The 17569-nt window shown below is 32.7% G+C and overlaps 1 protein-coding gene across 16 annotated transcripts in view; it reads right to left on the bottom strand.

Annotated features, from left to right (window-relative positions):
• LOC148610302 (MAP kinase-activating death domain protein-like) overlaps positions 1 to 6399 on the bottom strand; it is a 79355-nt gene extending 72956 nt beyond the window's left edge. For all 16 annotated transcript variants that reach the window (XM_088542656.1, XM_088542659.1, XM_088542662.1 and 13 more), the window contains exons 1-2: positions 6274 to 6399; positions 4424 to 5105 (exon numbers count right to left, since the gene is read on the bottom strand). In XM_088542656.1, coding sequence (XP_088398782.1) covers positions 4424 to 5034 — 611 coding nt within the window. In that variant the 5' untranslated portion in view covers positions 5035 to 5105; positions 6274 to 6399. The remainder of the gene's footprint in view (positions 1 to 4423; positions 5106 to 6273) is intronic.
• Between the last annotated feature and the right edge of the window lie 11170 nt (positions 6400 to 17569).

Raw genomic sequence — 17569 nt, 5'->3', positions numbered from 1 at the left:
GGTCCCCAAATATAGATAGTTTCTATCGTTGTTTATAAATATTTGTATTAAAAATAGAATCAACGAGAGGGTCTAGGTTTTAATTTTATTTGAAATTTTTCCCGCACTTAAGCAGTAAACTACGTGAGCAATTTTAGAACTAATAGAAAGTAAAAGCTGCAGCGATTAAAATTGTGAAATATATACATGTAAATTGGGGAAGAATGAAAAACCCAAATAATTACGAAAATCAAAATGAAAATTTTCATTTTGAACAACTATCATCGAACCTAAAGAATTTATTGTAATCGGTGATAGAAATTGACTGTACTATCATTTCGTGTTGAATTGTTACTTCAGAATTAACACTTCATATTGTGTGTACTACTATGATTTCCTGTTATATAGGTTTTTTTCCGAAATGAAACAACAAATGTTGTTTTTGTGTATACTTTATTATGTATACAGACTAGATAGATAATGATCAGGAGCTGTTATACCTTATACCTTTTAACATCTTATAGTTCTTTATTTTAATCCTAGGGACTTTTTTCCATGCGTTTTACTATGCATAATAAAATCTACTTGTGTAGTTCACGTTAGATTACGTAGCAATTGAATTTTAACTATGGAAATTCTTAATTACGTAATAGAATATATTAGTCATGCTGAGACTTTTTATTTCATTTTCTCATTCAAATTTGGTTTACTTGTGGAGGTGTGCTGTTATAATGAAAATTGCAAAATATTTAATCGATCAAATTGGGTTAACAAATTAAATTAAATCGTGAAAATTGTGTAATGACTTGCGCGTGACAATACTGGTGCGTTGCGAATTTCGACTTTCCACCATGTCAACACTGGTGTGGCACCACGGTGGTGACACCAGCACGTTTCATCGTAACGTCACCGCAAAACGTTGAGAAATAAAAAAAAAAATTATGAGTAGTGTACATGTACATGGGTTTTATAATTGGAATTTCTGTAATTAAATTGTGTGCTCACTCTTTCACCAAGTTAGTATTGACCAGCTCCTTCAATGATATGGCACAAATACATACACATTCTGTTCCATATACATTTGTACATGAACTATTGTCCAAAATTTATTTACATTATTTTCTTAAATTGTACCAGTAGTACATTAAAATGTACATGTATATGTACATGTAATTTGTTCTATCAGCTTTAAAGTTCTTTCATCCTCAAAACTTGGGATGAACATATACATGTACTAGTATTCACACATAAAAGAATGTCAGTATATTCATTTCTTCAACACATCATTTTAACAAAAACAATTCTGGAAAAGTTTCATACTATGCAAACTTCATAATAAAATGCATTTCTTCATTTTCTCAATAGTTTGTGAAAATGTGATTTTATGCACATGCAAATGTACATGTACATTTTCAGTAATTTAAGAATTTTTTTTAAACGCACAGACACCTGGAAAATGCATGTACATTCTTGATATCTCATTCCAACAAAATATTTATACATGTAATTACAGGCTTTCAAGTGACTTTTGGTAAAAAATAAGGGCTATTTTTAGGGCCAAATTCTTAAAAAATAAGGGCTAAATCTAGGATTTTTTAGGGCTTTAAACACAAAAATAAGGGATGACATTCTTTCCTTTTCAATTATAATACTAAACGAAAAATAAGTTACTTACCACTGACTAAAGACAACAATATAAAAGCAATTTACCAACCCAGAAGATCATGTCAGTGGCCATAAACAGTTGTATTCAGCATTCCAGTTCGACCATTAGAAGTTGAACTAGTATGGGTCCAAAGAATGCTGTGAACTGCTAATAGCCACTAAAACGTCTTCTGAGGTGTTTATTTGATCATAATATTCATTTTCTGAAAGGATACTAAGCTAGATTCCATTAATACTACCAATATAAAAGGAAATTACTATTTAAAAATTTCAAAATTTGAAAAATAGGGAATTTCTCAACAAAAATAGGGCTTTTTTAGGATTCTTCTGCTTTGATTAGGACAATTAGGGCTGCTTTTGAAAAATAAGGAAAATTAGGGAAATAAGGGCTCACTTGAAAGCCTGTATTTACTGTTCCTATGGCATCTTGAGGAGGTCCTTCCAATCATGGTTTAATATGGTAATACAAAGTGAAAAAAATGCTTTTTACATGAATATGTAAGTGCAGGCAGTGCATTTCCTGGACAAAGTTAGAAATACATTGATAACATTTACATGTAGGTTTCCTGCATGCATGATACACAAACTCACGCTAAACACTCAACAAACGCACGTAAATGAATGCTTCTATCGTGCGTTTAAACGAACTCTTCTATCGTGTTTAAACACACGATGAACGAACACGCCCAGTGTGCATTTAAACGCATGATAAACAAAAGCTCCTAGCATGCGTTTAAAGGCACGGTAGATGAACGCTAATATCATGCATTTAAACTCAGGATAGACAAATGACGAAAAATAATAATACTGACATATAATGAAGACAGAAGAAATAAAAAAATAAAATTAACGAAATTATATTAATTAATAATAGCAAAAAAATAAAAAAATAAAGTTAAATCAAGGAAATAATCAAAGCACAAAAATGAACAAACGCTTCTATCGTGCGGTTAAACGAACGCTCTTATTGTGTGTTTTAACGAATGCTCCTATCATGCATTTATCGTGCGTTTAAACAAACGCAAATCGATGTATAAACACAAGATAAACAATGCATGAAAGTTAAAATGCGAAACGTGAAGGTCTCAAGGAGTGTATTTTGTCATGAAATTTGTCTTGGATGTGCATTTTTTTAAAATTTAAAATCAATTAAAAATACATGCATACCCACCAAACCATATTTTCATATATTTTGATAGAAAAGAAGAATTGTTTTGAAAAGAATGTGTTTTTAAAAGCTTTTCAGAAGGTTTCATTTCATACATGTACATTTTTGTAATTCATTAAAAAATTAATGAAGATATTGACAATATTAAATGTATGTGTATAATTATGTGTCCCAAATTTAGACTAGTACTGTTAATACCACAAAAAAAACCTAAAAGACAGATGGACAATTGTACATTACATAACTTTGAACTAATTAACAAAAACCACCTGTGGCTGGCAGACAGGTGTGAAATTGACACCAATAAATTATTATATAATTAGAAGGTTTTTTTTCAATTATATGCAACTCAGATATTAACATACAATTACTATTATACAAATTAAATTTTGTTTAAGTTCAATGTACATGTACACTGTACATGTAATTTTTTTACGTGTTTTGGTATAAATTGTCCTCAGGAAATTATCACAATAAGAAACAGATGGTTGAATTTCTGCATGGCACATTAGTATACAAATTCTATACATGTATATAGAGTAAAAATAGTTAAGTTCAATACTGTCTCATGCTGAAGTACATGTAACTTTTCCAAATTACAGTATATAAATGTACAAAATAAAAATGCATTGGTAATCATAAAATGTTATTTAAAACCAGACACATACAATGTATATACATGTTTGTACACAGTTCATGTGCATTTGTTTTCAGACCAGATACTTATTCTGAATACATGCACAATGTACATGAACATATACAACATCCTTTTGCAAAATGAACAAATGCACATTGAGTGTACATGTACATGTACATTTGTACATGTATATCATAAATTTGAAATAATTATGCATACATGTACATTTTGTAAATTTGTAAATAGCAAAAAGATGAAACTAATCAATGACATTTTCATTCCTACAATTAGAGTTGATGTATGTACATTTTTATTAGTGAAATTGTACAAGTTAGGACATGTTGTCATGTACATTGTATACAAATTGTATACTTTATAACTTAAACTGTACATCATGTCCAAGTACACTTCACATACATGTACATAAATTGTATGTACATGTACTCTTTTATACTCATGTACATGTACATTGTACATAATACACATTCACACACGCACATTGTCAATACTAACAAAACAACCCCCAGGGGTAAAAAGGATAAATTTTAAATGAATTACTTTGTAAATTACACCAGGTTTGTTTTGATCAATGATCACTTAAAACTTGAGAAAATGTCACTTAGAAATTACAAACAGGATGTCTTCAAATACAATGGTTCAACTGTGTTTTGTACATCTTTTTTTAATTGGCATTTTACTTTATTTGTTTCTGACATATAAACATATACATTTTGTACATGTACATGCATGTTTACAAGAAATAATTGTACATGCACAGTATAAACATGATAAATAGTACATATATATCAGGAAAAGGAACCTACAAAATGTATGATCATATTGAAGACTTGACAGTCCTGCTTTTGCAAGTACAAATGATTTTTACAACAATATATACAAGTAAATGTACCAGTAATACATGTAAAAATGTACATGAAAGTTTTAATCCCAAAACAACATGTAAATGCACATACCTTGATTTATCCCTTGTAGAAGAAACACCAATTCGTTTTGGACATGTACGGTCATGGCATGCATCAATGAGTCGGCGTAAAATGAAAAGACACTCACGAAAAGTAGAAAAAAATGGATGATGACTAACAATGCATAGTGAAGTTAATACATTATTCCGAACTCTGGAAGCAGTTTTTAATTTACGACTAGTTTTTGGAGATTTCTGAACATTACTTTCATTGTCAACTGACAAAGAATTTCCATTTCCATCAGTACTAGAACACTTCCATCTATCATGACATTTTTTCTCAAATGGGCGAAAAAAATTGACACAAATACCATATCTTATTATTCCTGAATCTTTTTCAGTTAATGTAAAAACAAAAGATGTAGTTTCACGAAGGCTCATCCGTTTTGGCCCAACACTGATGCATCCTTCTGGCTGGCAAAAGAAAATTATATCTGAAGGAAGTGGAAAATCTTTATGATCCTCCAGTGGATACCTGCGTAACAACTCTGGAGTCTGGGCGACATTGTTATTTTGATTTGGATGGTGGCTGCTTACGATGGTGATGTAATCTATAAGACGAGGGCAGAACTGTTTCTGGGCTTGTGTTGTTGCATCTGACATCTTCTCTGTTATCTAACCCTTTCCTGTAGTAATTTGAATTTTTTGTCAAGTTGCTGTATCTTTAGTACCTTCTGAAATGACAAGATAAATTACTGTATATGTATAAAGTTTGTTTATAAAGCTCAAGTATTAGTAGTCAGTAGTAAGTACAATGTATTACACCTGAAGTTCATGAAATAAATTTATCGATAATTTCATGATCATTTAATCAGTATACAGTGTAAATGAACAGAAATTTGTAAAACAAGCAAGAATCACAAATAATGAAAGTTAAATTTTATACCAGTACATCTTTCATGTCTGTATCAACTCAATCATAGATACAACTTATGAATTTCTTATATTTACAAATGTATCTATTATTCATAAATGAGCTTATGTACATTGTACATGTACTACAAAAAGGATTTATCAAAATGGAATCAAGTCAAGGAATAAACTCTCCCCATATGAGGTACATACATGTACATGCATATTGTTCATGTAGTTTCAGTCGCTGCATTTTTCCCCATTTAAATAATAAAAAAAAGTAGACATATAAAGTATTATTTAAGAATTTGAAATAGTTTGAACAATTTTTGCATAAAAGTGTACACTGCAAATGTACATCTATATCTACATTTTCTTTATTTCAAATGCATTTTAATGCCTGCAAAGGTTAAAAAGAAAATTTACATACTATGTAGCATGTAAATAAAAATATACTTTTATTGAAAAGATGTTGCAATAAACTATAAACTTACCACTTAATTTGATAATACAAAGATTGGTACTCAAAGTTAGAGGTGGGGAGGGGTACACTCAAGAAATCTGTTCATATTTCGTGTCTTCTGAATCAAACAGAAGGAAGATAAAACACTACACAAATATCAACTTACATATATGTACATGTATATTTTGTATATACTAGATGCAGAAATTTTCTGAAACAATCTTAATCTTTCAATAATCCAGGAATCACCCACTGTGGAATCACCGGTGCAATTGGAGACAAAGTAATGCAATAAATCATGACAGACAATATTGAGAAATTTATATTGGATCATACAAAAACATTGAAATGTACTGCTTCTCTTTTTCTAAATACCAAAGCAGTATACACATTCATGATAAATACAGTAATATTTTCGTGGTCGATGAAGATCGATACCGAGTTTAATTTTAACAAAAATCTTTTATTTTCCACGACAAAATAAATGATCTCTATATAGAAATATTGAAACAAATGAGTTATCTTACCATTATTTCATTTTGACATCTTCAGGTAGCGTGGAAGATGCATATTCCAATCTTGTAAAACTGTCAGATGTTGCGGCATATGATAAACAGCCATTGACGTACAGATCACAGTCAGTGCGCCCTCTATAAACAATGAAGTTAGACAACCCAATATAAGTTAAAGCGCGCCAAATTTTGACCTAGAAAACAAATAATTTATTTAATTTTGCTAATACAGTTAATATGAATCAGGAACTGTAACCTTTAAAAGGACGAAGTTGAAAATATTGATACATTTGTATATTTTTAAATAATGCCCTTTCGGTTCTGGAAAACTCCAAATTAATTAACGTAATGGCAGAGACCTATAATTAACGGAGATAAGAAACTCTTGAATTAGCCAGTATCACGCGGCGGAGAACAAGATTTCCTGACCTTTCAATCAATCAATCAATCTAATTTATTTAGGCAACATCAATTATAATTACACTATAAAACAGATATCATCAATTTAAAAGCTGTCTATATGAAATACACATGATCCTATATAAAATATATGCATGTATATGTCACAAGACAAAATGGAATCCACTAGGACCCGGATTCCTCCTAGGGCAAATAGGAATTCCAATTTCTCTTGGGGCAAATTAGAATTCAAAACAAACAAATAAACAACAAACAAACACTATTTATCCTCAGCCACCGAGGTGTACAAGAGTTCAATCAGTTTTTTTACATACATCTGAAACAAAGGCAAGGTAAGGTGACATAATATAGTATTTGGTAGTTAATGAATAAATTTGTGTATATATCCCAAGCTTAGTATACCACGTGACTTCATTCACAGACTTCTGCATGTGGGTTTTAAAAAAATAATGTGAATGGATTAAAATTGGTTCAAATGTGTAAGTACATTACTTTTGTTTGTTTGTTGGGGTTTAACGCCCGAGCAGCAATATTTCAGCTATATTCAGGCGATGAAGATGAAATGATGATGAAATGAAAAATGGGATGAGACACAAGGATAATGCAGTCGACAAATTTTGATTGCCACTGGAAATAGGGAGAGGTGGGTATGGTCGGGCAATTTATCCTCCTGTGGCGGAGCCCTATGGTTCCTACTCCGGGAGAATACCACAGTATGGTTCTTTAACGTGCGAGGAACGTGGCAACACGGTGCACCACTATGGTTTGCGGTCAGGTTTTCCGTATTATAGCCTGACAACCCCAGCATGTAACACACCAGGGGTACCCCATTCCACAACCAGGGGCACACAACCCAGTTGCTCTGTGGGCAGAGCGCCCTAGCCCCCGGCTAAGGTTCTGAGCACTGTTTAGTCGCCTTTTACGACAAGCTTAACGCTGCTGCACGCCTATTCTTTTGACACCCGGGCCTGCACGGGTCAAGTACATTACTATATATTAGAAATTAATATGCATATTCTTTAATTAATCTACATGGATGCAAGAATTTTGATAATGTTTTTGATGAAATATGAAAGATTGCGATATACACGAACATTTCATTACGTTAATAGCCCATTCAGTTTGCTCACATTTGGATTACGAGTATAATATTGTGGAATAAATTTGTTTCTAGCTTCCACAATTTCGAGATGATTACAAACAAATAGGTAATGATATTCATTTCCCATCTCCCAGTCTCAACAGGAGGTTTTACATTAGAGCATAGAACTTTTGCCATATAAATAAGCCTTGTTCAGCTTAATCAGATGCGACTCTAACTTAAATTCAGTCTTAAAAGATCCCCGTGAAGAATTACCTAGTTGTGAGAACTAATCCCGAATAAATTGATCAACCAACTTTTGTTTTACAAAACTAACCATTCTCAATTTAATAATAACTTCAATGGGAAAACGTCCAAGTTCTCCGTACACCATGTAATTTGTGTATTATTTCGTATCTTCAATATCTTTTTGCAAAATTGTAAGTGAATCTTCTCAACTATTTTAATGTTTTGAAAACCCCAAACCTCGCTTGAGGAATAAGTGAGAGTGGGACTGATAAGAGAATCGAATAATTTTAAATGTAAATCCACCAGAAGAGATACATTTTGCAATTTTCTGTACAAGGTATACATAGCCTTGGTAGCTAGATTAGTTAACTTCTGTTTTGCTGCACAAAAAATTCCGTTATAATTAAATAATACACCTAGATAAGAATATGAATCTACAATATCTATGTCATTACCATACAAAGAATTCTCTTGTCAGGTCATACATGCTGGTACTTTGACGGATCCTTTCCCTGTAACAACTGGCGTAAGGCAAGGATGCATTCTCTCTCCCCTTCTCTTTCTCATAGTCATCGACTGGATAGCAACAACAGCTTACAACGACCCTCATGGTATACAATGGACACTAACATCTCGTCTAGAAGACCTCGAATTTGCAGACGACATATGCACACTATCGCATCGTCTTCAAGATTCCCAACACCAGGTCAACCATCTTGAAGAAACAGCTAAAAGAACAGGATTGTATATCAACACAGCCAAAACCAAAGCCATGAGAATCCAACAAAACCAGATGGATCCAATATTGGTAAAATACCAACAGATAGAGAATGTAGATAAATTTACGTACCTTGGAAGTGTCATGAGTACAACTGGAGGCACTGACGAAGATGTACAAGCCAGAAAGATGAAAGCATTACAGGCTTTTTCCATTCTAAAACCAGTATGGAAAAGTAGAACACTGAGAACGACTACTAAGATCAAAATTTTCAACAGCAATGTTAAGTCTGTCCTGTTATATGGTTGCGAGACCTGGAGAGAAACAGAAAACACCATGAAATCTATACAAGTCTTTGTTAACAAGTGCCTAAGAAATATACTGAATATCAGATGGCCAAAAAAAAATAACAAACAAGAAACTCTGGCAAAGAACAAAACAACAACCAATAGAAAACACCATTCGAACCCGGAAATGGAAATGGATTGGTCATACTTTAAGGAAGAACAATAAAAACACTACAAAGCAAGCTTTAGATTGGAATCCCCAAGGGCAAAGAAAAAGAGGAAGACCAAAGAACACCTGGAGGAGGGGTTTGAACTCTGAACTGAAGAGAGTAGGACTAACGTGGAAGAATTGTAACACCATCGCCCAAAACCGAAGCGAATGGAGAGAAACTGTAGTCGCCCTATGTCCACCCATGGACGAAATGGAATAAATCAATCAATCACCATACAATTTAAAAGTCGTTCGATTGTGCTTCCTCTGCCTAAAAATTACAATTTGCACTATTGGGGGATTCTGGATCCTGCTGGCTTCAAGTTCGAAAATATCAAAGATGAGAATATTTTAAGTCCTTAGTTCAATTTTCTGGTAATTTAAAATATTTTTTTTTCATTTTTGATTTTATGAGTTAGACAGTCATGCATAATTAAAGATTTTTTTTGTGTATTTAATTTTCTAATGGTTTTAGACCAATTATCTCTCTCGGTAAGTTTTCTGTGACAGGTATAATTGGGTTAGCCTTTGGTTTTAATCCGAACATAGATCAAAATTCATTAATTAGATGAAATAACGCACATGCAAGCATGTCAGAAAAATCGGTCCGTAAACCAAAACTGCCAGGTTGCATCTGATTGCAGCTTTAACGGGAAATGTCTAACCTTAAAATGTTCATGCCGAAGTTCCAAAAACACTTGTTCCAAAAATGTCACAAACAAAACATAAAAAAATGTTGTAATGAAGTGAAATCTCAATGTTCTGATATTTCATTGTTCTAGTTTTTCATAATAAAATTTGGTAGTGTAAGATATTATTATATTATATTACACTATCAAATGATATAATTATATGTCTGAAATGTAATATTTCCAAAAACATTTAACATCATAAGCATATTTTATTTTCAGAATGTTCAGATATATCCGGAACCCCCCCTCCCCCCGACTATTAGATCTATAGTGTGATTCCAATCTGTTTTCCGAAAAGGATACTCGACTTTAGATAGCATTCGAACTTTGCATTTATTGTATGATTTACTGAAGTATAAAACGGAAAAAAGTTATTTGGTGCCTGATAGACTTTTTGAAAGCTTTCGATACTGTTTGGCGACCTGGACAATGGTCAAAACTTATGAAGTGTTCTATCAATGGAAAAAATAATACTGTCATTGTGAACATGTATAAAAATATAAAATCTCGTATAGAAAACTCAGAGTAATTCCCTTGTAATGCAAGGGTCAGAAAAGGAGAAAACTTTTATCCTTATTGTTTCCATTGTATATTAATGATCTAGAAAATTTTGTTGCAGATAATAATACCATTAGTCTTTCTGACTTATCACATGATATACAAATATAGAACTAGTTAAATATATTATACTTTTATAGGCTGATGATAGTGTATTGCTAGCTGATTCGGTAAAAGATTTAAAAGGTATTCTGAATGATTTTTATAATATGTGAAAATTACATTTTGTACAAGTAAATGTTAACAAAAGCAAAACACATATCTTTTCTAGCGGTAATATTTGTAACAACTTATCATTTATATAAATGATGATAAAAGTATAGAAATTGTTAATGATTTTACGTACTTAGGAGTAGTATTCCTTAAGACAGGTAGCTTCGTTAAAGCAAAACAGCACAACGCAGAAAAGGCTATCAGAGCTATGTATGATGTTTTGAAGAAAGGAAGATCATCTATCTATTCAATCACAGTTTGACTTATTTGATAAAATTATCCAGTCGATTCTTTAATATGGGTGTAAAGTTTGGGGTACAGGCAACAATACTATTATTGAATTAACGTGTCCACTTACAATTTTGCAACATTCTTCTGAATGCAAAGAAATCTATACCAAATTTTATGATTTATGGTGAATTAGGGAGATACTCTATGGACTTACGTATGAGATTGAGAGTGATAAAATATAGGACAAATTTAATCACAGGCAAGCAAATATCATTAACAAAAAATAGACTCTCCGAGTTGATAAGTTTTTCTAGTGTATCTCCTAATAACTTTACTTGGTGTACACGTGTTAACATTGTCAGTGTTCTTCATTATACATGTGGTGATTATTTGTATCGTTTTTTGTACCAAAGATGTTGGTGTTTAGAAAATAAAGGATATATAGACCCCATTAAAATTTAGTGGGATCCAGAACTCTGCTAGAGCAAATCGAGATATTCCAATTATTTGTCTTAGGTCAAATAAGAATTCCAATTTACAAATCCAGGGCAAATTGGAATTCAAATTTATCATATGATGAACAAATCGGTTCTCATGGTGCAGATGGATCCACCATAACAAACTTCTGTAGTGATGACTTCAATCTTATAGCAACATAACCCGTTCCAGAAGCCTGAGTTTAAGAAGTCTAGCGCGGTACAAAATGTCTGCGTAGTTCTTTACGGCAAGCTCTGACATAACGTATGAGTTGGGATATGAAAACTCCGTTGGTAGGTGCTGACGGGATGTTGTCAGGTACAGATGAAAGGAAAGTTAACAATACGGAATGAAAAGTCATCGCGTTTGTCGAGTTTACTGTTATAGATAACTGGATATCCTCCTACATTGCAGTTACCCTTTTAATTGTAAAGAAGAATGGGTTATTTGAAAAGAAGCTCGAAATGAAATCATCTATGATAATGTTGTGACAGACGTACAGACTCTTCATTTGACTGTACAGTTTCGCCGATACATTTTCTATTTCGGAATTTGATATAAAATCACATAAAGGTACCGTTCACTGAATTAAAAAAAACGACACTGCTCTACTTGTGTCAAGGAATTTTAGAGTAGAATTCTTTATCGTCAACTGTTTGTTATAATGTTGAAGACCTTGGATGGTGAACATATATTCCAGAATGACTATTAGTTTCGTTATCCATTTATTAATTTATTCATTAGTTTTTATTTGTCTCGTTTGGTTGATGTTATTATGTGAGCACTCTGTTTATTACGATGGCATAATGATTAAGTTTTCTGAATATACGTATTTAAATTTAAATATCTATATATCATATTATATCTATATGATAATGTTTCAAAAGTGCTAAATTTATGAATCATGATTATATTGCCTAAAGAGTATAAGTAGCTAAATCTTCGAGCAGGACTTTTGAAATTTTACATATTTAAATAAAAGAGATGTTTACAACATTTACATAACTTTTTGACTTATTATAGTGATGACCTCAGGTATAGTTGCGGGTACATATGACTAACTAGCGATGGGGTAGTATGTTCACAAAATTATACTCTTTGTGGTAACATGGAATGGATTTTCTTTAACATTAAACTATAATGTTTAGACAACGGTCACGTATGCATAAAATATGGATAGTCATCGTATGATAAAGTACTGTCACTTTATTGAAAAAATAGTTATCTACGAAGTACATGTAAAACCTGATAACGTTTTATGTCCAAGGATTGGAAAGGTCGAATATATAATCACTTTCAGAGTACAGGGCAGATAAAGTTGAACTGTGCACATATTATAGATAAGAACTGGTTCTAAGACATTTCACGCGATGTTGCGTTATTTTCCTACAGTTACCAATTTTAGCTACATCCATTATTTTATATGTGCTTTCATATTAAGTATACAGTTTTGGTTTAAAACTAAGAAATCTAAACATGCACGCTTTCCGTCAGTTTTGTTTTGCAAATTAAAACGCAAAAAAAAAACCAAACAAACAAACAAAAAAACAACAACAACGACGATAAAAAAAAACAAAATAACAAGGAACAAAACAAAAAAAAAAGCACCGTGATACAAAAGTAAGTGAAACGAAAAAAAATATATTTAAAAAAAAATAAACCATAATAAATTGTAATTTGACAGCATGTAACATGTTTTGGCAATGAAGGCCACAAAAATAACTTTGCTATATGTTCCACATAGTTTCAAGAAAAATGATAGATAAGGCAGTTTGCTAGGGCAATATTAAAAAAAAATAACATCATTTCGTAAAAAGCGTCTGAAATGTATTATTTTTTTTTAAAACACAAGTTCAGTTTGATATTGTCAATATTGCGGTTGATTAAGATTTCGTTACTCTTGTGTTAGATATCTCGAAACATTTGTATAGAAGGGAAAGGGAAACAAAAATCATGCTGATTTTTGTAAAAGGCACTTGAATATTCATACGGTTGTGAAGTGCCTTTGTCTTGCACCTAAACCGAACCCTGAATAAACGAATGAACTGTCTAAACCAAACACTTTTTGATGGCCCTTAATACTAGTCTAGAAGTATTTTGAACCTGGGGGAATGGTAAACCTGTCTACATTGATAAAATACTTCAATCAAAAAGGAATTCACTGAGTTCAGGATTTTGAAAAAAAAATGTAAATGTGAATCTTATACTTTAATCCCATTCTGTTAAGTAACTAGAGGCTCTAGAGAGAGCCTGAATCGTTCACCTGGTCAAAAATAGTCTTTATATCTTTTTAAAGATGGACTCTTGACTTTACCGTACTATTGTCACAATTAATTTAATGAAATCGCATTTAATCAATACTGAGCATCTTAGTTATCCACCCGGTTTCATATTATAAAATAAATCTCGAATTGTTATTTTTTTCTTTTCAAGGGCAATAACTCCAACATTGAGCAACATATTTTTACTGTAGGTTGGTCTTACAATCCCCACCCCCCCTTGAAAATTAGGCTAAACCCTTTAGTTTTCAAATTATTTCAACAAGTTTTAGTAGTGGTGGGCATGTAATCGACAGATAAAAAAATGTTAAGGATATATTAAAAACTCTTAACGGTCATGCAATGTTTGGTTACAATCCATCCTACAAGTTTGCATATTTCTTCAATTTGATCCCAACGGTCTGTTTTTTTTTTAAAAGGTGGCCATGTTTTTCACAAGATGAAAAATCCACACGTATAGATTGCTAAACATGTTCTACATAATATGCATGCAAAGTTTTGTTTCAATCCATCCAGTAGTTTCAGAGGAGAAGATTTTCAAAGTTGGAATTGTAAAATTCGGGAAAAAAAACCCATAACTCATTCATTCGTCAACAGATCTGAAAATTTTGGCATAGGTACCATCATGCCGAACAATTTTAACCCCTTCCAGATTTTAGCTAAAGCAAACTGTATTTGAATTATTTGCATTTTCTACAATTTGATCCTTATGGTCTATTTTTAGTAACGGCGGCCATGTTTTTTTCCAGATCAAGTATTCCCACACATGGATTGTTAAAATACCCTAAGGAATATTCACTGGTTACAATTTATTGAGTAGTTTCAGAGGAGAAGATGTTTGAAAAAGTTAACGGACGACGACGCTGACGGACGACGTACACATAGTGATGACAAAAATTGCATATATTTTCATGGATATTAATGGTAAATCCACCCAATCCTCATAACTTAAAAAGTAATTTTACAAGGAAAAAATATTACCTCCACTTTCTTTAAACGTCGTCCGCTTTAAAAATGAGTTTTGAATCCATTGAAAATGAGCACACTCATGAGAATACTCGTTAATTATTTGACTACACCATGGAGCAAAACATTAGTTTTCCTCTCGAAAGAAGTAAAAGGCTTAGACCAAGACCTAAAATGAATTATTTTTTCTGGTTTTTTCCATCTGGAGAAGTTGATTGTAGTTTTTTCATCCAAATGCTTTCCCGAGACACTCTTTTACATTTTGACCAGTTGTTATTATGTTCTATGATCATAACAACAATGTTGTGGAGATCCTCCTGGGTGTAGCCGGCATGGCGACTTAGAGGGAGGTCTGGTTTACATATATAGTCACTGCGATGACCATTCATGCGCCTGTTGAAAGGTTGTTCTGTTTTGCCAACGTACTGCATACCACATGGGCATTGGAGAAGATATATGGTGTTTTCGGTTTTGCAAATCACGTTGCAAAAAAATGGAAAATTCCTTTCCAGTGCAGTAGCTTTTAAACGTTTGGGTGTGCAGTATCTGGAAACAGGTCTTACATCTTTTATCTCCACATGGTTGACACTGGCCCGTTGTATTTGGTTTTGGCTGAGATGAAATCTCTGCTCTTACTAGGGCATCTCTAAGACTCCTAGGTCTACGGAATGCCAGGACCGGGCCCAGGAAAGAGTTTGGAGAGCTTAGGATGTTTTTGAATGGCTTCCCATTTCGAATGAAGTAGCTGCAAGAGTTTCCGAAAGACTGAATGGTAAGCACAAAAGGAACCCTTCTGTTTTTTCTTGGGTTTGTACTCGATCGAGGAGATCATTACGGCTGATGTTGTTAGCACGTTCAAATCCCCGATCTACATCTATTGATTTGTAGCCACGCGATAACAAATGAACACGCAGTTCGTCTAGACGCTTGTGGTAAAGTCAGATGAGCAAATGCGCCGAATTCGAAGTTCCTGTCTGTATGGTATGCTCTTTGTACAATATTTTGGATGACAACTATTGGGAGACAAGTATTGGTGACTATCAGTTGGTTTGCTGTGAAGATCCATTGATATTTAACCGTCTCTTACAGACGTAGTAGTATCAAAACATGTAATTTTATTGTCAGAAATTTTATGGGTGAATTTGATTGATGGATGAGCGTTGTTGGCATAAAAGTGTCTGTTTGTTTAGACTAATTCCATTTCATGTCGGTGTTGCCATAGATGTCTCAGCGGCACGAATTCCAGTCCCGCGGAGGGAACGACCAAAAATTTGAATCGCAAATTTGACAGTTCTAACATCGTTTGGAAGTTTCATACCCTGTAAGTTTACATTATCTTCCCTCTGTCAATTTGATCCGATGGAGCAGTGTAGCGAATAGAGACGTCACATTCTGAGACGTTGTATAATATTGATTTCTTGAGACATGTATCATTAATTTGATCCTCCATCTAACATGATAACACCTAGATGAACTCTTACTACCGTACTACCATACATTGTATACTAAGTTACAGCCCTAGATTAATCTTACGAGGAGAAATGATCAGGCCTGCGAAAGCTTTATTTTTATATAGCCTAGGTGGCCGAATGGTCTAGAGCGCTGGACATAGTGCAGGCGGTGTCGCCATAGATGTCACAGCGGTACGAGTTCGAGTCCCACGGATGGAACGACCAAAAATTTGCTTCGCAAATTTGACAGTTCTAACATCGTTGGGAAGCTTTCAGACCCTTGTATAAGTTTACATTATCTTTCCTGAAAATTATCAAAAACTGGAAATGAATCAAATGTGGATAACATTTAAGAAAAGTCTAATTAAATTACAGTAGTACAGCCTATTGATGTATAGCATAGTGCTGGACTATCTTATTTATATAAACTTTATTTTTCATCATAATAATGCAACAACCAGATTACAAAGTAAGACTGTTTATGTGGCCTGTAATTGTTTCTGCATAAGAAATCAAAAAGTGAATATGGCGTTTTTTTACATGAATCACCTCCTATCTGATAATTTACAAGGCTAGCTGGCCACTTTATTCATTCGTGTCATGTTATATGTTAGTTTGAATGGGAAAAAAAGAAACAGAGAGAAAAAAAGTAAATAAGCAAGAAATTTATATGGGTTTCGATATGTGCAACAAGGACTGTTTTATTTATCTTTCGTTTGTTATATACAACAATCATAATTGATGTAAAATATTATCCTCTAACCAAAAATTTTTTTATCTACCTTTAGGTCATAACAAAATGTGCACCATGCAGTGTATTATATGATGAATTATTAGAAAATCGATGTTAACTGGCAGCATAATTTTGTTTCTACCAGAGAAAGGGTTAAACTCTTTGTAATATATTGTATCCTTCATGTCATTCTCGGCGACAGAAGAATTCTTTAATCTAGTGTTTGCACAGAAAAAAGTAACTTCTTATCACATACTAGTATATTGTCTAAATAAAATGTTTTGATTTGATCTTTACAGACTTTTAGTGGTTTATCTTATAATTTTCACTGAAAGCGACAAGACGTTATTTTCATTAAGTGAATGTGGTGATTTTCTGTTTGTAGATATTTGTTTTCAAACTGCTGAGTAACATTCTTTTTTGTTTTATAAAAACTTTTAGGCTTCCAGAAAACTGCTTTATCGTGTCATATGTGTTCATTCAAATACATACATATAAATGTGTAGAATTAAGGTTTCTTCGAAGTTTAAACATTCGCTGCGAATCCGATTTAAGTATTAAGAGGATGTACACAGGAGAGTCGGGCAGTGGGTGGCACATGAAAAATTTTATTTTACAAAAATTACACATTTAAGGTCACAAACTCTAAATGAAATAAATTAGATAGAAAACACTACGCAATTTCAAAATTATTTGATATGTCCATAAATTAGTTTTTAACACTGAATTGGAACAACAAAAAACA

This window comes from Perna viridis, chromosome 8, assembly GCF_037379345.1.
Source record: "Perna viridis isolate PV_CMFRI_1.1 ecotype Kerala chromosome 8, ASM3737934v1, whole genome shotgun sequence".
NCBI lineage: Eukaryota > Metazoa > Mollusca > Bivalvia > Mytilida > Mytilidae > Perna > Perna viridis.
Note: the sequence above shows the minus strand (reverse complement) of the source record. Positions and strands in the feature narration are given on the sequence as shown.